The sequence below is a fragment of the Herpailurus yagouaroundi genome, unplaced genomic scaffold (assembly GCF_014898765.1).
Source record: "Herpailurus yagouaroundi ecotype Mexico unplaced genomic scaffold, PumYag 198, whole genome shotgun sequence".
In the NCBI taxonomy this organism is placed as follows: domain Eukaryota; kingdom Metazoa; phylum Chordata; class Mammalia; order Carnivora; family Felidae; genus Herpailurus; species Herpailurus yagouaroundi.
This window is the reverse complement of record NW_024412429.1, coordinates 5451360-5470934: the sequence shown is the minus strand read 5'-3', so window position 1 is coordinate 5470934 and position 19575 is coordinate 5451360. Positions and strand designations below refer to the sequence as shown.

Below are 19575 nucleotides of genomic sequence, written 5' to 3'. Positions count from 1 at the left end.
GCAAAGTTTTTTATAGTTTATAGAAGACTGATACAGTTTATATAAGGACTTATAATATAAGTCCTTCCATTTTAATCTTGTATTCCACGCATCCCTCAGAATTTGCATGTTGAACTTCTTATGTAACGTATTTTACACTTGCTAGAACCTGTTTATTCTTAACTATTGATGTTTTTTCTATCCCATAAGTAAATAATGCTGGTTGGGATCATGCATTTTAGTTTTTTTTCTTCTTTCTTAATTTCCTTACTAAATGTATGGTATTCTGTAAAGTTAATTTACTATATTAAGTTTTTATTAAAGATGTAAAATTATTTAATAGAAAAATAGGTGATTTCTCGATGTATCTTTTTTAGTTCAGTTATTTTCATACATCCCTTTAAGTTGCATGCCCTTCTGATGGTTGGTAAGTAGCATCATGTTCCTTCTATATAGGTGAAGAAGCATTTGTGTTCCATTCACTTTCTGTTAATGTACATGGAACTTGAATTGGCAGAAAAGCTAAGAAAATCAAGTACCCTTTATTTTATTAACTTGTATCTTTTTATTTTTTTATTTATTTATTTTTTAATTTTTTTTAACGTTTATTTATTTTTGAGACAGAGACAGAGCATGAACGGGGGAGGGGCAGAGAGAGAGGGAGACACAGAATCGGAAGCAGGCTCCAGGCTCTGAGCCATCAGCCCAGAGCCCGACGCGGGGCTCGAACTCACGGACCGTGAGATCGTGACCTGAGCTGAAGTCGGACGTGCAACCGACTGAGCCACCCACGCGCCCCAACTTGTATCTTTTTAAACCCTTATATTCCTCTTATTTCAAATGTTTGAGTGTTATACGTAAGTAAAATTTTTCAGATGTTACCGTTGTGAGACTTTCCATCGTATTTCAGTGAGTCGGATGAGCGTTTTAATATTATATTAATACCGTTTCAGGTAAACTTAATTTGGTAGCTTGTCATATACAGCTTGATTTTCTTCTGTGTTTTTGATAACTAAATTTTTACAATTTAATTTCAAAAGTGACAAAAATAAGACTTCTCCTTTATGGACATTACACTGAAGCCTGTATTGCATATTTGCATAAGACGATAGGATTTTTGGTTTTGGGGTTTTTTTAAATTCTTAACCTTTAATGCCTTTTCAGGGAGAAAAATTAATCTTTAATGTATAAATCAAATATAAAATATGAAATGAGTTGTTTTTAAAGTTATGCTTTTAAACTGATACGGCATTAACTTATTTTTGTTAAAAGGCTTTGTAGAATATATCTCTGAGCAAGTTAGCAGATTCATGAATTAGCTTTCTTTATGATACTGATTTATTTTATGAATTCACTTGTGAGGGATAGCAGTATGCTCTGTTTAAATAAAAGACTTTGATTACTGAATTTAGCATCTGTGGAATTATAGTATACTTGTGGAGAGTAAAAAAACTGATTTAATGGCTGTCAAAAGCAATTCACTTCACAAACTTCTATGAGAGACTACTATTTACTAGGCTAGAAGCAAGACTTCAGTACACATGGAGATAGAGATTTAGTAATATAAAAATGAGACTAGGGCAAAGTTAATGCATTTCCCAGTTATTCGGTCACTCGATGCTTGCACTTCAGAAATGTCGTGCTGTCACTGGAGGTAGAGACTTTCCAGAGTGATCTTGTACTCCAGTTTGTTCTTTTTGGGCAGTCTCATCTGTCTCCAGGAACCACTGCCATGGTGATCGTTCTTCAGTATGCCTCTCCTCTTTAGTTCCAGATCTTCCCAATCCAGTTGGCACCTTCTTTGGATGATTTACGGGCATCCAAACAAAATTTCCCAAAGTAACATCACATCCTTTCTGCCCTTCTCATACAGGAGTCCCTCCATTGTTTTCTCATTTGAATGACATCCATTACCTAGGAGTCGTACATCCTTAATTCCACCTCTGTCCCCCTCTGCTCTCACTCTTATCCATCCCACTTAACCAAGTTCTGATTCTGCCTCTTAATAGCAGCTGACTTTTCTGTTTCCACTATTGTACTAGGTCAGTTGGTTCTCCCTCATAGTTGCAGCCAAAGTTATTTTTTTAATACAAGAAGTATTACATTCCTGATTCACATTTGCCATGGCTTTGTGTCACTGCATGGTAAAAATGCAAACTAGTTAACATGGCATGTGTACCCCATCTTCACCTGGTGCATACCCACTTTCCCAGATTTGTTTTGTGTCGTTTCTCTCTTACCCTCCCCCCATATGATATACCTTGCAGTTCCCAGCGCACTCTGGCTATTTGTTCATCAGTAGGAGCTAAGAAGGGAAAGGGCTCAGGAGAAGCCACAAGAAAGATTTCTCTTAGTACTCTAGAGCATTGAACAATTTAAAATTACCAGTGAAAGACCAACCAGCAAATACAAAGCGTATTAAAGAAAAAGTTCTGTTTCAGTTGAACACATAACTGTTTTAACAGGTGTTTTAAGCCTCTGCGTATATTCACTGAACAGATACTTACTTGTGTTTTATATATACTGGGAACCTACTAGTATAGTTTATTTTGTTGTTGTTGTTATGAAATTAAAGTATCCAGTCTGTTCTGCAACAAATGAACAAGTGTGCAGCCAAACGCTGGTTGTAAAAATCTTTTAATTTATTAAAAAAAGTTTTTCATGAGAAATTAGAAATTTCAAACTCCCAGTAACAAAGTTACTTTTTCCTATAGGAATTTCAGTAACCAGATGGTTTAAAAAGCTATATATCTAATGCTATAAAACCAAATTATAACCGGGAGAGATCCCTTCAGACAGCGTTGAATTACTTCTAACTCCGGAACCAGAGACGTTGCCTTTCTTCATACCACCAGTAAATTGTTTCTTCAACAATCATACCAACTCTTTAAAGCACCAACCATCCCAACAAAAGACTGCTTACCCCTGGAACGCCGGTCCCATTTTAAACGAACGGTGGCTAGGCAGTACGTGTGTTATTCTCTAATTCATTGCTTTCTAATTTCATTTATTGCCATGAAAACTCATCTGTGAGGAGAATTACCAGTGTTCGACTGTATGTGGATAGCAGCGCTAAGACTTGTGCCACCGCCAGTCATACAGCACCAAAGCCCTAGAACTTGCGGAAGCAAAGAGCCGTTTCTCCTGGAGTTTAAAAACCAAGTAATGAGTCTTAGATTTGATAATGATCATAGTTAAAGCCAATTGAAATGTCTTTGAGCCATTCAGCTTCATCTTTTGTAGGTGTTCCTGAATTAAACAAATGCAGTACAGCAGTTTCTGAAGTATGCTTCTGTTAACAAACCCCGTTTAGCTACTGATTTTTGTAAATTTGAAGTATTTTAAGTATAAAATCTGTCACTGGAATATAACATATTGAAGAGTATGCTGATTTTATATATATTAGATATTTTCCATGATAAAAAGAAGTACAAGTAACTTTTAAAAACTGTATATTGTACATGCATATGTATATACACATATATTTTATACATGTTATACATACATATATATATATATATATATATATACATAAAATATATAGAAGCAGTAAGAAGTACTAAAACTGAGTCAAAATAGAAGCAGTATTTGTACTCTGTAATCTTTGTGGTTACTGGACCAGCTTGTCAAATGAGCATCACAAGGCAGAGAGCAAGTTTACCTTGCATGTAGCCTTTTTAGTGAAGTAGCATATTAGTACAATCTAGGCCGATAATCCATTTTCGCGGGGAAATCACAGCTCTTTCTGGAAAATGCCTGAGAAAAAGCCCAATTTGAGCTTCCATTTAAGGAACTCAGTGGTATTGTTCCCATTCAATTAGCAATTGTTTTGTTTTGTTTAGGTTTTTCTTTTCTTTTTTCCCAAATAAAACAAAGTTATTTAAAAGGCCATAAAATGGGGGCGCCTGGGTGGCGCAGTCGGTTAAGCGTCCGACTTCAGCCAGGTCACGATCTCGCGGTCTGTGAGTTCGAGCCCCGCATTGGGCTCTGGGCTGATGGCTCAGAGCCTGGAGCCTGTTTCCGATTCTGTGTCTCCCTCTCTCTCTGCCCCTCCTCCGTTCATGCTCTGTTTCTCTCTGTCCCCCAAAAATAAATAAACGTTGAAAAAAAAAAAAAAAAAAGGCCATAAAATGAATACCCATACTTTTGTGTAACCATGTACATTGCAAAAACCCTTCCAGGACACAATTTACTAGGGTGTGCATCTTCTGGAATGAAGTGGGAGTAAGAAAATTTTTTCATCAAAATAGATAAAAAGTTATGTTATCAGCTATTAAAGGATAAATCCAGTTCATAATAAAATCTAGATGGGAATAAAGACATTGTTTCCCTTGAGTAGTAGATTACATGTAAATTTTAAAATCCAGTATTAAAGCAATGTGAAAGCCCCTGGATTTGGAAAGAAAATACCTAAGTCCATTTGCTTGTGAGTCCAGATTGTTTAAACCATTTTCTGCTTTCAGTCCCTGGGTGCATCCTACTAAATAGGTACAATCCTGCCCTTGGTAGCTTAAGACTTAGTCAGCGTTTTCTCCCCACCTTGGTGTTACGTCATCGATACCTTTTTCAAAATAGATGGGTTTGGTGTGTATGTAAAGAAATCTGTTGAAGGTAGGTGACTCCCTTTCCTGATAGAACTCGTCAAGGGTCATAGGGAAATCCTTGGCAGCCCAAGCATACCTGTCCCTTCTCATGTGCATGTTGACATTGTGTGCAGTGTAAACAATTCACCCAAGCCTTGAGGTCTTCTGTGACTCACAGGAAGTTCCATCTAGGTAGGTATTTACCGTTTTTTCGCTTTTCAGTTTTTGTTTCTCTTGATAATTGTATGTGACTAGGCTTACCGGCTAATTCTTGTCATACTTATTGGACATGGTGTGATTGTTAATATTTATAAAACACCTCCAAGTACAGGGTAAACATTGCAGCCACAGAGAACACAGGAATATCTGAAACCCAAACTCATAGCTTGTTTAAGGTTAAGAAGGTTCAAAGTTCTCAAGTAGGGGACTTAAGAGGACTTCTTCATTGCTTTCCTCTAAAATGATGTATGGTGTACCCCGACATAATACCTGGTTCGCTCACCGATTGCTCCTGTTGTAAAGGGGAAAAGTTTCTAAGGGTTTAGTTCTAAAATGGACTCCTGTTCCTAATAGTCATCTCCTGTACTTAACTTTTTGATTTGTTTATTGCATGCCAACTTGGAAATGAGGTTTTTAGATTGCTGTATACTTACCCACTTAAGAAATGAGGGAGTATTTGCAATTTATTTCAGAAGGGAAATATTCTTCATCCCTAATGGAATGTGCTGTTTACATTCCATGGTTTGTTTGTTATTATTTTATTCTTCAAGTTTGACCAACCCATACTTAGCTTCCTAGCTGTGGGATAGCCAAGCATAAGAAGTATTCAAGTGGTTTATTAACAAAGTGGCACAAATTCCCATCTTTTGTTAAATTTTACCCAAAAGTGCAGCCAATGGGAGAGATAACACCTGTGTTACATACCTTACATAGTTGTTAAGAGGGTTAAATCAGATAAGAAAGATGAAATTCTGTAAGTATTAGAAACACAGGGCGCCTGGGTGGGTCAGTCGGTTAAGTGTCCGACTCTTGATTTCGGCTCAGGTAACGATTTCATGGATTCGTGCGTTTGAGCCCCACATTGGACTCTGCACGGACAGCGTGGAGCCTGCTTGGGATTCTGTCTCCTTCTCTCTCTGCCCTTCCCCCACTTGCTCTCTATTGCTATCTCAAAGTAAGTAAATAAACATTTAAAAACTATAAACGCTTGAAATACGAACTTTTATCGAATCTCCAAAACAGCCTTTAAAAAATAAAATATTTAATTAGCTTAATTTTCTTTCCAACGAGGAAAAGATGTTAAGAGTCTCAATCTCAGAACAAAAATTATAATGCAGACACTTCATTGCAGTCATTGTACATCAATCACAGAGGTCAAATGCTAGCAGATGACATTTGAAGAAATTACCTTTTTTCCTTCTCTGCTTTATTCTCCCTTGGCCTTCATTTGAGGTTCAGAGGTTTAGCCATTCACAGTAAAGATACGTCTTTAGATATCTTACAAAACAACAAAGACAAAAAGTTAAGGTGGGAAGCAACCAAAATTAGCGGGCTCAGGAGTCACCAAAATGACTACAACTGAAAATAGTTTGAGTTGAAGTAAAACCGGCAGCGTAGTGACCTGACATTGCTCTGAGGGCCAGGTAGCTTTCTACCTGCTCTTGACTTTGAGGTTATTAGACTGTACTTGATGGCTCAGAAATCTCCTAAGTATGTCGTAGTGCAAACAGGTTACTCGAAAGAATTCCTATAGGAGGTTGACATTATACTGTGGCGTTACCTGGAAGTCTGTCAAGACCGTTTGGGGTGGGTTAACGGTTTATCACAGCTACTTACAGACGAGCTTAGTTCTCATTTAACCCACTGAAATTGTATGTAACGTTTTGCCTATGTACTCCTGCATGCGTCTTAGACAGAATTGTGGTTATCAGATCCTTAAAGTGATTCATGATCCTTTCCCCAAAGTTTTTTATTTGGTTTTCCACTACACCCGCTGTAAACTTCTTTCGTAGTGTCTGTTACACTTTACTGAATTCGCTTTACGTTTCAGTGTCTATCCAAACCAGACTATAAATCTTAAATGCAGGGACCACATTTAATTCTTCATATCCCTAGACAAGTGATTGGTCTTTACTGTGTGATTGCTATTTAAAAATAATAATAATTCCTTTTCCTGCCTGTAGACTCATTGCTCATCCCGAGTATATATGTTTAATATGTTCCTATTTTCGGAATTTGTCAGGTATTTGTTACAACCTCCTACACTTACCTACTCACCCCCCTGCCACCACTGCCACTACCTGTGTACTTCTCAGATTTTTGCCTACTTCTCCCTTAAGGCTGCCACAACTAAGTAGATTTTTAGACCATCGTTTTCAGGTACCTACTCTTTATCTTCCTCTGTAGAGTCATGCTCTCCTAAGCTCACAGTTTGTAATTTTAGGTCCTTCCTTTTAGTGTCCCAGACATACAGTCTGATAATGTCCACCTATATATTTCAGAGGTTTTTTTTTTTTTTTTTAATAAAATAATTATGTGGCTTCACTAATACCAGTGTATCCCCTGAGTTGTGGATCATGCAGATCTCTCAAAAGTTTGTCATTCTTATTAAGCTTACTGTAAAGAATAAAATCTCAAATTGTGTCATACACATATGTGAACCTGTGTTTCACATAGGAAGAAACAAATGCTTATTATGAGATGCGATTTTTTATTTCTGAGATCGTTACTGTTTTTGATAGATCTGTTTATACCTTCTTGTAAAAAACATCTTACAGTTAAAAATAGGTAAATGTGTTAGTTCTGTTTCGTTTAATACAGTTTATGCACCCCTGTGTGCATGTGCACACGTGCGTGTGCGTGTGCGTGTGTGTGAATGTTTCTGGCTTCTCCGGCTAAGTACAGTGCCTGGTGCTTTCTCTTACCTTATCTTGCGTTATCTGTGGGAAGCGGTTGCTGCCAAACCAGGTACTACGAGCGAGGGGAAGTATGTCGCATAATGGAATGGCAAATAGAAAAACATATGCCATGACTTTTCTTCCCTTATTCTATCTCTAACATTTTGACCCACAGAATTTCCAGTGAAACGGTGAGGTCCTCTCTGCAGATCATTTGAACTGAGGGCTTACTCAATAAAAGGTAATCAGGCTGTATTGCCCAGGTGAAGCAAGGATGCTAGCTTGTCTTTGCCTCTCCGCTTAAGCACGGAGTTCTGATACCTCTCTTCAGTATTGGGTTTCTGTAACGATTCTGGGCATTTCTTCCATGCTCTTCAGTTTGTGAACACCATTCTTTTTGCGTTGGACTGAGCACAGTATCTGTACCTTGGTAGGTGTCCGTTAGCCGTCTGTTAACTGAATATTGAAGACTGGGAAAAGAACGGAAGGTGAAATCGAGGAGCCTTTAAGTCTGAAGAAATGGTGGACCATCGTAGAGTCCACCTAAGTTTTGACACAAAATGAGATTGTTGACAAAAGGAGAAGAAGCTGGTGTGGCCCTACATGCCAGTCTGGGAAATCCAGGTTCTGTGAACTCCCGTATCAGGAAAACAAAAAGCACACTAGGGTGTTCAGTGGAGAGAATTAATAAAGTAATTGGTTAGACAGGTATTGAAATTTGAAAAAGGAACGGGGTGTAATACAGATTTAGAAACTGCAGGAAGCAGCTTTTACCCAAGCCTGGGAGAGAGAAGAGAGAGATTGGTACTCTTGTTAGATCTCAGGCACTTTGAGAGAGTTCGTGCAGGGCTAGAACCGAGAGCGCTGACAGGGTGGGGCCTCTCGACTAGTTAATGGAACCTTAGTATCTCAGAGGAGTAGATAAACTGGTTGGCTGATGTTACACCTCATGGGTGAGACGCCAGAAAGCTGGTTCTAGAAGTGCTGGGGAGTGTGGAGCCTGAGAACAGCTGGCATAGGAAGGGGCGTCCCTTCTCCGCTGGCTCTTCAGTCTTGTTTTAATGTCCTCCACTGTGCATCTCACTTGTGCGGACCTAACAGAACCAGCTGGCAAAGAAGAAGTCGTACTATACAGAGTCCTAAACCCAACAGGGAAAACACATAGCAGGTCAGTTTGGAACTTAGTAATTGCTACATCATCCTGGAGAAAATATTCTAGAGTCGTGTGGGAGGTTAAGTTTTCTACTAGCTTTATAGGATAAGTTGGAATAAGTAGACCCCAGATTCATAGTCAGGTGTCTACCTGACATCACCACTTGCCTGATTAAGTAGCCAAAGTATTCGCCTTCTCATACTTAATATTTCTAAACAGAACTCTCAATTCCATTTTCCTCAGCCTTTATCTTCTCATTAAAGCATCTACTTGATTGCTAAGTCCAAAAGCCTGAACATTAGTCTTTAATGTCTCCTAGCCCTCATTCCTTACATCCGACCAACCATCAAGTCCTTTCAGGTTCTTTTGCCATCTGTTACTACCTCTGTCCTAGTCCCGTGCATCTTCTGTCACTAGGACTCTGCAGTAAAGCTCGTGACTGGTCTCTAATGGTCCTCAAGCCCCCAACAGTCCATGCACAAAATAACAAAATGTGCCTTTAAAGGTAAATCCTGTTAGGTCACTCTCCTGTGTAAAATCCTCGATTTATATTTAAGTCCACTATGTTCTTTGTCAGACTTTTCTTTAGCTGACAGAACAGATAACAGGTGATGATTGGTATTAAAATTGTTTATAAACTTTGGTCACTCTGTTTTCTCTTTTCTCTACACATTTTTTTTTTCATGATTTTTTTTTTTTTTTAACGTTTATTTATTTTTGAGACAGAGCATGAACGGGGGAGGGTCAGAGAGAGGGAGACACAGAATCCGAAACAGGCTCCAGGCTCTGAGCTGTCAGCACAGAGCCCGACGCGGGGCTCAAACTCATGGACCACGAGATCGTGACCTGAGCCGAAGTCGGCCGCTTAACCGACTGAGCCACCCAGGCGCCCCTCTACACATTTCTTAGTCAGCCCTTGTTTTCCAAGTGCAGTAAGTAGTCAGGTACTTTTTATGTTTGCAAAATCTTTTCTACTCATTATTGCAAATTTATAGAAAAGAATTTTTTTAAATGTCAGGGATCAGGTTGACCTCTGCAGGTCATTGGGGTCTAGAAGATGACTCGTGTAATTGATTATCGGTTAATTTATGGATGCAGGTCACAGGAGAAATTTCCTAAAAACAACATGAAAAAATAGAAAAGAGGAGATAGTACATGGCTGTCTGTATAGGATTAAGTGCCCCAAAAGGAGCAACATAGATTTAGGAAAATGATACCATTATAGGTGGGTGTGGTTCGAAAAGAATGTACTCTGGAGAGGACAGTGATCTGGGCTGTCAAAAGAGACATACATAGGATGCTTCTAGACAGGATCTTGTCTACCTTGGAGGCAGAAAAGCACAGTGGGCTTCTAGGGGATAGTGGGTAGATGATTTTGACTAATGCAGAATATTTGCAAATAGGGCTGCTTATAGAAGTTGTTTAGTGGCTTGATTGCTAAGCTGGGGAGTTTGGGCTTTTCTTACAGGCAGATGATAGTACTAGTCACATTTTTAATGATTTGGAGATACTCATACATTTGTTTCGGTTCTCTATTGTAATTACATTGTTGTGGAGTTTTTTTAACGTGTGCTTTATCAATTTAAAGTTGCCAACTAAACATGATTTTCTTAATTTCTCATGTGAGGTCTTTGATGAATTGAAAAGATAATTCCACTGAAAGGCAGTACATAAAGGAAAAGTTGTGATAAGGACTTTAGATTAGGTACTCTGGGTTGGAAGCCAGTTTTGCAGCGTGGCCGTATGTTACATTGGATAAGGTACCTAGCCTGTCTGAACCTCAGGGGTGATAACAGTACCAGTGCCATAGATCTGTATAAAGCATAAAATGTTAAGATGAGGAAAACCTAATATGTAGTTTCAATAAGGTAATGTATAAATCGTTCAACTTTAAAATGCTAGAACCTGTTCACTCTCATCTAGTATTAACCACGACCTATTTCTGTCCCTTTAACATAGCTGTAAATTACTATAATATATGTATAAGTTATATATATTTATACAGACCCATAATCTGTCATCCATAATTACAAACTCCAAAAAGTTCAGAAAAGTATGTTTATATGTTTATACTCTGTCTTTATCCTACTTAATGTATTGTTATGTTTGCTACACATTGGGTTATTGGAGTATTCCTCCAGACCCATTGGGGATGTTATGTAATCCTTTGTATATTATCTTTATACAACTCTGAACATTTCTCAAAACATTTATGATGCCACAGGTTTTAGATATGGGGCAGTGGACCTGTAGAGAAGTTAGCAAGTGTTTGTTATAGTTTTAAACTTTTATGTTTCAAAGGTATGTTCATAATATTTCAGTAACCTTTACATGTTTTTCATACTAAATATGAGAGATAGGTATGTATTTAAGAAATGGGCAGGGGGTGGGGAAACTATAGTCACAAAATTACCTACTATGAGCATTTTCATAATGGCTTTATTCACAGCATCCAGAAACTAGAAACATCCCAATGTCCATTGCAGAAGAATGGGTAAATAAATGAAATACTACTCAGCTCTCAAAACAGGCGGACAACTGACACACACAACAGTATGGATGAGTTCCATAAGTATGCTGAGGGAGAGAAGTTGGACACACAAAGTATATACTCTTTGATTCCATTTTATAAAATTCTAGGATAGGCAAAACTAAGCTGGTGATAAATATCAGATCGGTGGTTTCAGGAGGCAGAGGGTGGTGGGAAGGACCTTGAGTAAGAAGAGACGCACGAGGGAACTTACGAATTGATAGAAACATCCTGTGTCTTGATGTACATGCCTCAAAACTGATTGAGTGTTGCACTTAAGATCTCAAGATGTCACTGCATGTAAACTATACCTGGAATTTTAAAATACAGTGCAAATACTTGAGAAATGAGAAGTTATAAAGTTCTAGGTGACCACTTGGATTCAGCATTCTCAAATGCCCTCTTACGACTTAGGTTTAGTTAAAGACAGACGCTTTTGTTCCAGAAGGAAAAGTTAGAGTTCCATTTCTATACAAGTGTTTATCCCTGAACAGGGTTCTACAAAATGCCTTTTGAAACGTCTAGCGTTAAGATGTATGGTTTTAGGATGCCCTATTTGGTTAGCTTCTGTCTTGGAGAGAAGAGGAAAAGTCTCATGGCATGTGGAAACTCCTGGCAAGAAGCGTGGCCAGTACAGGGCCGCTGGACAAGAGAAAAAGACTCAGTGAAATTACCTAAGAAACCAACACACTGTCTTCTCTGACCTTAATTTGAGAGACGGCCTACACCTTCAGCAGCACTCAGGCAGGTATCCAGTGCCAAGTTTCGCCGACAAAACCAGGACACGAAGGTTGAAATCGCACTTCTGTGTGAGAGTAATTCTGTAACGAACTCTGCAAACTCTCAGGACACAGCGTTGGGCCGGCTCTCTGGGTACAGAATGGGGGGCGGCGTGGGGAGAAGCGGTGAAGACACCGGAGTGAGTGCAGCTCAGTCTGGAGCGAGACCGCCGGGTGTAAATTGTAGCTTTGCCGGCTAGATTCTGTGCTCTGCCGGGAGTGTTAGTGGACCTGCCATAATGTGATGTAATCCAGAGTGCACACTTGTCATGCGTAACGTGTACATCTCTGTGGCCTCCAGCCATGTCACCGTGGCATACTCCGTTGCTGCTGCCTCGTGAAAGCTGTGCCGCTCCAGTTTTTATTCTCCTCCTGGGCGGGGTGTGTGCGGGGGGAGGGGGGCAGGCCTCTGCTGATGACACTGTATGCTTTTCAGCAGCCCGCACCCTGCGAAAGGCACACACATGTATGCATGGACCCTGAATGTACACGTGTGTATTTCTTCCGTGACCTTTCTTCTCTGTTTGACACTGCATCACCAGCTAATGGGTATGCTTCTGTCACTTTCTGAAAGGAACAGTTCAGTGAAAACATGTGCTTGAGTACCTCTTCTCTGTACAGAGCTCTGTGTATGAGACATTATGTCTCATCACTTCTTCCCTCTTTATTTCTACCTCTTACTTGCTGGCGTTTTCAAACATGTACTATTTTCTCACAGTCAAGTCACTGAAGGTACACCTATTTTTTTTTTTTTTTATGTAGAGTGTAATTTATATACTTCTGGTATTCTGTTATCTATAGATTTAAATTTGAAATGACTTGGTGAGTTTTAATTTTTAATATTACTAGTTTCCAGGGAACAAGTTTAAGGAGTTTGAGTTAGATGATGGATTTCTAATTTGTCCCTTTCATTGATGGTGCTTACTTTATCATTAAAGTTATTGCTGTGGCTTTAAAGAAATCCTGTTACTTCACTTTTTTTCTCATTCATCTTTGTACAAGCTCATAGGGGTCAAGGAATAGTAATTCCACAAGCATTCAAGACTGTCTTCTCTGTTTTCTCCTGCAACGTAGGTTTTTGAAAAGTTGGCGGTGACACATTAAACTTTGCCTTCATCATGGTTCCACTCATCTTTCTCTTTAATTCTTTGTGGTTTATTAAAAGCCATTTTGGCAGTTCTGTTTACTATAAATGATAGTATCCCCTTTGCGGCTTTAGTGCCAAGGACAGAGTTTTGTGTATCATTGATTGCAGTAGAAAAGGACAGAGAAGCTTGTCATCTGGCGTTGCTCCTGTCCTGAACCAAGTCAGAAAAAATGTGTCGTTGGGTTGCTTTCTTTTTTAAATATTCTGAAGCTTAGGTAATGCATAAAATATGTGAGGAGCATATAGTTCCATTTCTACCTTCATCTGCTTTCTTTTACGGTAGCTAATATCTATCCTATAGGATTTAGATATTTGAGGTTTGGAAATAAAAATTTTTCTTACCAATCATCTAGAAATATATGTCCTAGCAAAAATAACTTAAAGGATAAGGTGAATGGGAATATGAATATAGGCAATGAGAAGTAAGAAATAGACTGTGTTCCCAAGGAGCTTACTTTGGTAGTGGTGATGTCCATGAAACTATAAACCAAGGTAGAAGCCTTACAATCTAAGGATGGCCCTTTGAGAAGGTAGCATTTAGGTTGAAGTTTGCCGAGATTAAGTAGAATTTCGAAAGAAGGGGGATGGAATGGAGTCCTGAAGGACATTCAAGGTGGAGGCAATAGGAATATGCACAGAGACGCATACCAGGGATTTGTAGCATAAGATAATATGTACAAAATAGTAGAAGATTAATTGCTTTAACTTGAGAAGACAGTTTGAGCCCAGATCATAGATAGCTTCACTGGTTTATATTTTTAGATAGTAAGAAACTGTGAAAGGGTTTCAAGACATGAAAATGTTAAGGAACATAAGTAGAAAAGTTGTTCTTGTGCATTTGATCTTACCATCGTATAGATTGTTTGAAGAACAGATACCCTTAACGTAATATGGTAGTAGTTTCGGTAATAACAACAATATCGACTAGAACAAGGGTGACAACAGTAAATGGAAAGGGTGGGGCACATCCACGGTAAGTGGGATGGCCAAACAGTTTGATGGCCAGAGACCATCCTGGTTTATGCCTGTTACCATCACATAGTGATGGAAAGCTTTTACATTTAGATGTGTCGTAACTTGGACAGTGCATCTTATGGTGGCCCTGAAGATGCACTTAAGTATGTGCTAATTGAGGGGAGAGAGGGATGTCGTGAGCATGAGAGAGAAGAATATGTATTCAGATTTTAGAAGTTCTTGTGGTTATGATTTTATTAAATTTTCCTTTTTGGAAAATTAAACAACATCCTCTTGCATGAATACCACAGTCAAATGTTATAGGTTTAAGAATCCCAGTTGGGGACGGGGATGTTTGTTTTTTATGGATTGGTTTTCTTTTCTCTCCAATGAGCACATTGGAGTTTTTGAATCTTCTGTAAAATGATAGATGCCAAAGAGAATAAATATACCATATTTAATCTTAATTAACATTGTTACTTACTGCTTTTTAAGGAAACTTTTAATAGAATCGGTGTAGTTCGTGTAAGACATTTCCAAGTAGGAATGTAGGTAGTGGCAGTTGCGAGTATCCTGCGTGTCGGTGTATCAGCACCTTTCGGTTCCCTGGTTGTTGGTATGTTTGTTGTCCTTTTGCCAGTGGAAGCAGGCGGCTGTAGGCACGCACTGCCCGTTCCAAGGCTGGGGAGCAGGTGCGGCTGTGATGCCCGCGGGCATCTTCAGTTCTCAACTGCTCTTGTGTTTTCCGTGCGCAGGCCGAGGGAGAAGACAGCCTGAAGAAGATGCAACTGATGGAGCTCGCAATTCTGAACGGCACCTACAGGGACGCCAACGTCAAATCACGTAAGCCAGAGGCTGGGGTCCAGGGCCACAGCCGTCTCCGCCCTTTCGTGCGTAGGCCTTGCTCCGCTGGGCGGCGCCGCGCATGAACACTGCTCCGGAGCGAAGAGTCGAAACACGTGTCGCTTGATAGGGCACCGGCAGTCCCGCTTTGACTGCTTTTGTGAATTGAGGACGTTCTCTTCTAATCTTCCGCCAGCGTGTCTAGGTTTCGGGTCCATCAATGTTTTTGTTTTGATGAAATTTCAGCTTCCAAAGTTGAGAGTTTCAGGACGTTTCCTATTCTGTTGAGTATACATGTCAGGCTTCTAGCTTATTTTGTCACATTGGTGCAAAAGACAGAAAGTTTTCAAAACTTCTTTTTGAAAAAAAGCTGACTTGGAGCGTGTCTGAAAGCAGTGACCCTTCTGTCGAATTCTGTCCTTTTACCTCGCTTGCTTGTTCCTGCAGTATTTTTCTCTGTTGATTTCATATGTGAGTTCACAGAGAGCAGTAGGTGATAGTGTTTTCAACCCCACTTTTCCTTTCGATATATTTGTGCATGCTTTCATAAACTTTAAAGAGGGTTGCTTTTTTTTTCATTTTGAGGCGATCTAAGCTCGACATGTCTTAGGAACATAATCTCCTATTTAAATTACTGGCTTTTTATTTATTTTTTTTAAAGTAGAATTTTAAAGTCTTAGCCAGCTTGCCAGAGCATAGGCAGTTTAGTGGGTCGGAAGCGGTTGCTTTACAAATGATGGGCTTTAATTTATTCACGAGAATGAGTATGTCATTAACAATCATATATTTAGGAATGGGACGTTTTACGTATTGCTGAAGAAGTTAAATTCGTACAGATGCAGGAAATTTATATGAATTTGTACAGATGCAGGAAATTTGTATGAAAGTAGTTTGTTGACTAGCATAATACAGTAAAAATCCCTCTTTTAATTTGAAACTTAAGCTACTCTAGAAGTATATCAAAACTGTATTTCTGTGGACTCCCGATTGCAAAATATTTTTTAACCTCTTTTAATGCGAGTGTTTCCATGTGCTTTTGCATGTACCTTTAGTCTCATGGTATCTTAAAACCATAGATATATCGAATATATGAACTAAATGTAACCTATTTTAATGGTCGCGTTCTTTTTGTTTTTTATAGTGGCTTGTTAATTTTTGCACATTTATTCTTAATCACACTGGGAAAGGGGAAGCCGTTTGCATTTGATCGGTGTGCTTTGGCATTTTGTGTGATCAGCGCATGTACTAATGATTTCCTTTTATTTTTCTTCTTTCCTGCTTTTCCTTTCTTTTTCCTACTTCCCTCTCATTTTCCATATTTTATACTGCTATCTCTGTACTTCCTCCTACATTTCTTTGCTTACTGTAGCAGCCCTTGCCTTTTCTCTTGCAGCGACAGCCCAGGCTGCTCCGAGGATTATCACTGGGCCTGCGCCTGTTCTCCCACCAGCTGCCCTGCGTACTCCTACGCCAGCTGGCCCTACCATAATGCCTTTGATCAGACAAATACAGACCGCTGTCATGCCAAACGGAACTCCTCACCCAACTGCTGCAATAGTTCCTCCGGGGCCCGAGGCTGGTTTAATCTACACACCCTACGAGTACCCCTACACGTTGGCGCCAGCTACATCAATCCTTGAGTATCCTATTGAACCTAGTGGTGTATTAGGTAAGTTGTTCTCCCTGTGCGGTCAGCAGTAGTTTCCTGCATAGCATTTGTGCCTCAGACTTGGAAGTGGTTGTCTCCGTTTTAGCGAGGCGAGACAAGTTGCCATTAGGAAGACTGAAGCCTAAAGTTTGTCTTTATTTCAGCCTCTCTTAATGGTCCCCTCTTAAAATAACTGCATCTTACTAAGTTTGCTTAGATTCTCGTTGGTAACTCAGATCCACGTTAAACAGAAAATACTTTTCACGGTTGACATTGACGGTGAGGTCATTCTGAGTTGGGCCTGTCCCCTCCGTTGGCTCCACTGCCCACAGTTAGAGCCCTTCCGTCTCAGAGATGTATTTAATTTGTCAACTAAATTTTAAAATTCCGTGTGAAAATATTTTGAGGTCTTTGAAAAACTGCTGTTATTGTCTGTGTGTTTTCTAATATTTGTGATCGCTTAAAATATGAAAAGGACCAGGTCAACTGGTTGGATTCTTCAGGTTTCCTCAGGTTTTCTCTTTTGTTGAAGTCCTAGTTAATATTAAACATACGAGAAGCTCCTACTTTCTGTAGTACAGTATGGAATTGATGAGTAAATACCAAGTCACTGTTTTAGGATCACATTTGAGGCAGAAGTTAAGATCATACTATGAACGCTTGGTTTTACATGAACAAAAAGTGGTGTACTTGAAAAAGACATTACTGATGCCTTTTTTTTATAGAGTGGATTGAAATGCCAGTCATGCCTGATATTTCAGCCCATTGACTTGCTGGATGAAGGACTAGAATACAGCAGCTGTTATAACACGACCAGTCAATGTGGGACAAACTCTTTCCGTGCTGCCCCTTTGTTTTACCAGACAGAATTTGAATACTTTTTTTCTTGAATTGTATGTGACCTTGGTGCCGCATGCATGCTGTGGACTCGTAGGACTTTGATCTTTTAAGTTCTGGGTTTTTTTTTTCCAGCATTAATAATGATTTATAAAAATTTGAAAGTCTTTCATGAACCCGGACACTAAGATTTAAACTTGAAACTTCATTGTTCAATTAAAGAAAGCCACGATGCTCTGTATGTTATCTGTGTGTGTGCACGCACTCAGGTGCCTTCTGTTTCATGAGCAAATACATTTGATTGTACATGGTTTCCGTTTATCTCTAAATCGTTGTATAAAGTATCTTAGGTCAGAATTATACTCTAGATAGAGCTGTTGACGAGAGGCTTGTTTTCTGTTGCACATTTCTTGAAGCATTTTTAAAATAACATGTAACATGTAACCTGTTTACGTTTTCCTTTCTGTTAACGCTCTGTCCCGCGGCCCCACGCCTGCTCCTTTAGTCTCAGAGCTCCTCTCTGCTGCACGCACAGCGTCTGTTCGAGGAGTTTGTTGCTTCCTGCAGGGCTGGCACTCTGAGCCACCAGCTGCTGTTCCAGCACTCTCGGTGCAAGATCTTGCTGATTTTGCCTCGTGCAATTATACTTGTACAAGATTAGTTTATCTAAAATGCAAGAAGGGGTGATGGACCAGTTTACTGCTTAGAAACAGCAAGAGGCACTGCAGTCTCTCATTTTAAAGCAATGTGTTTTTTGTTGTGTTGGGAAATTTTTATTTATAATACTTAATTATTAGACTGACAAAATTAAAAGCGAAATATACAGATACCTAATTGGCCTTCATAAAATGAATAATAATGAGTACTAAGTGACCAAAATCCATTCAGAGTCTTCCTTCTCGCTTTGCCACCTAAGCAGTAAAACATGACATTGACCACTTGGAGAACTGAGAAAATTATTTCAAATTGCTAAGTTATAATAAATTTGCACACAGATAACATGCATGATATATATCAAGTTTCACATCCTATTATTTTAAAATAAGCAGTGCCCTTCAAAACAGATGCAGACATGTGTGTTGGTGGTAGTGAGGAGATTGGTATTAGCATCAAGTCTTCATTGGTGACTAATTTTTAATTCCCTTCCTTTTATCTTTAGGTATGGCTTTCCCAACGAAAGGCTAAGAATTCAAGAACGGTCTTAACTGAACCCTCATCAGATCTGAATTTAACAAATGCTTAGTCTCAGCAGCCTCCGGGGGGGTGGGGGGGAGCTTAGCCTAGCAGTCAGTGACTCACTTGCACTTTTTGCACACTGATAGAAAGTAAAAGTATGTTATTAATTTGGTTTAGTCTGTAATCTTACAAAGTAACGGTGATTTATAAAGGAGTGTATAGTGTACTGACTGCTAAGGGCACTACACTGTTTGCTTTACTAATCACCTAATTCATTGCAGTTCATACTTATTGACTCAGAGTTTCGAACCACAATCTGTAGGCTGTAAGAATTGCTTTTAAACCTTTTTAAGCGATAAACTCTGGAAGTGGTCTTAAGGTTAGCAAATAATTGTCAGTATTAAGCATGGCATTATTGAAGTGGTCCTGCTGCGAGAAAGGCACTTCAGTGAATATGTGACTAGTAAAGCTGAAATATGTTTGGATCTAATAGAGTTCACGAAACACTGTACCTTGGGATTGTGAATGAACGCGTAAAACAGGTTAAGGCCAAGATGTTTGAGATGAATGCAATATTAATAGACGCATATATACGCAACATATTATGGTTAATTTTAAAACTACTGTGCCTTAACATGTTTCTTAAGAGGAAACTTTTGTAGTAAAATGAACCTTTGAAATCCATTTTGATAAACCTGCTGTTTAATGTTTGTTTTCTTTTCCCTTGTGAATGTTTTCTAACTTTGTCTTGGTAATTGCAATTTAACTAGGTGCGGTGGCTACTAAAGTTCGAAGGCACGATATGCGAGTCCATCCTTACCAAAGGATTGTGACCGCAGACCGAGGTTAGTTTAGTTCTGCAGTTCTTGTTTATAAGAAATGCGCTGGGTGTCCGTAAAATTTGCAACACCACACCTGATGGAAAAATATAACTGCTTACCTGCACACCGTGTCTTTTCTTTTTCTAAATTAATTTGTCATAGTTGACAGATTTAAGGGTTGGGATTCTTTTCTCTCCTTTTCCTCTCTCCTCTCCTCTCCCCTCTCCC

At 39.2% G+C, this 19575-nt stretch overlaps 1 protein-coding gene across 1 annotated transcript in view; it reads left to right on the top strand.

Annotated features, from left to right (window-relative positions):
• Window positions 1-19471, top strand: part of QKI (QKI, KH domain containing RNA binding) — a 110046-nt gene extending 90575 nt beyond the window's left edge. The window contains exons 4-6 of the mRNA XM_040448703.1: window positions 14778-14865; window positions 16235-16534; window positions 19297-19471. Of these exons, the coding sequence (XP_040304637.1) occupies window positions 14778-14865; window positions 16235-16534; window positions 19297-19376 (468 nt within the window). The 3' untranslated portion in view covers window positions 19377-19471. The remainder of the gene's footprint in view (window positions 1-14777; window positions 14866-16234; window positions 16535-19296) is intronic.
• The last annotated feature ends 104 nt before the right edge of the window (window positions 19472-19575 follow it).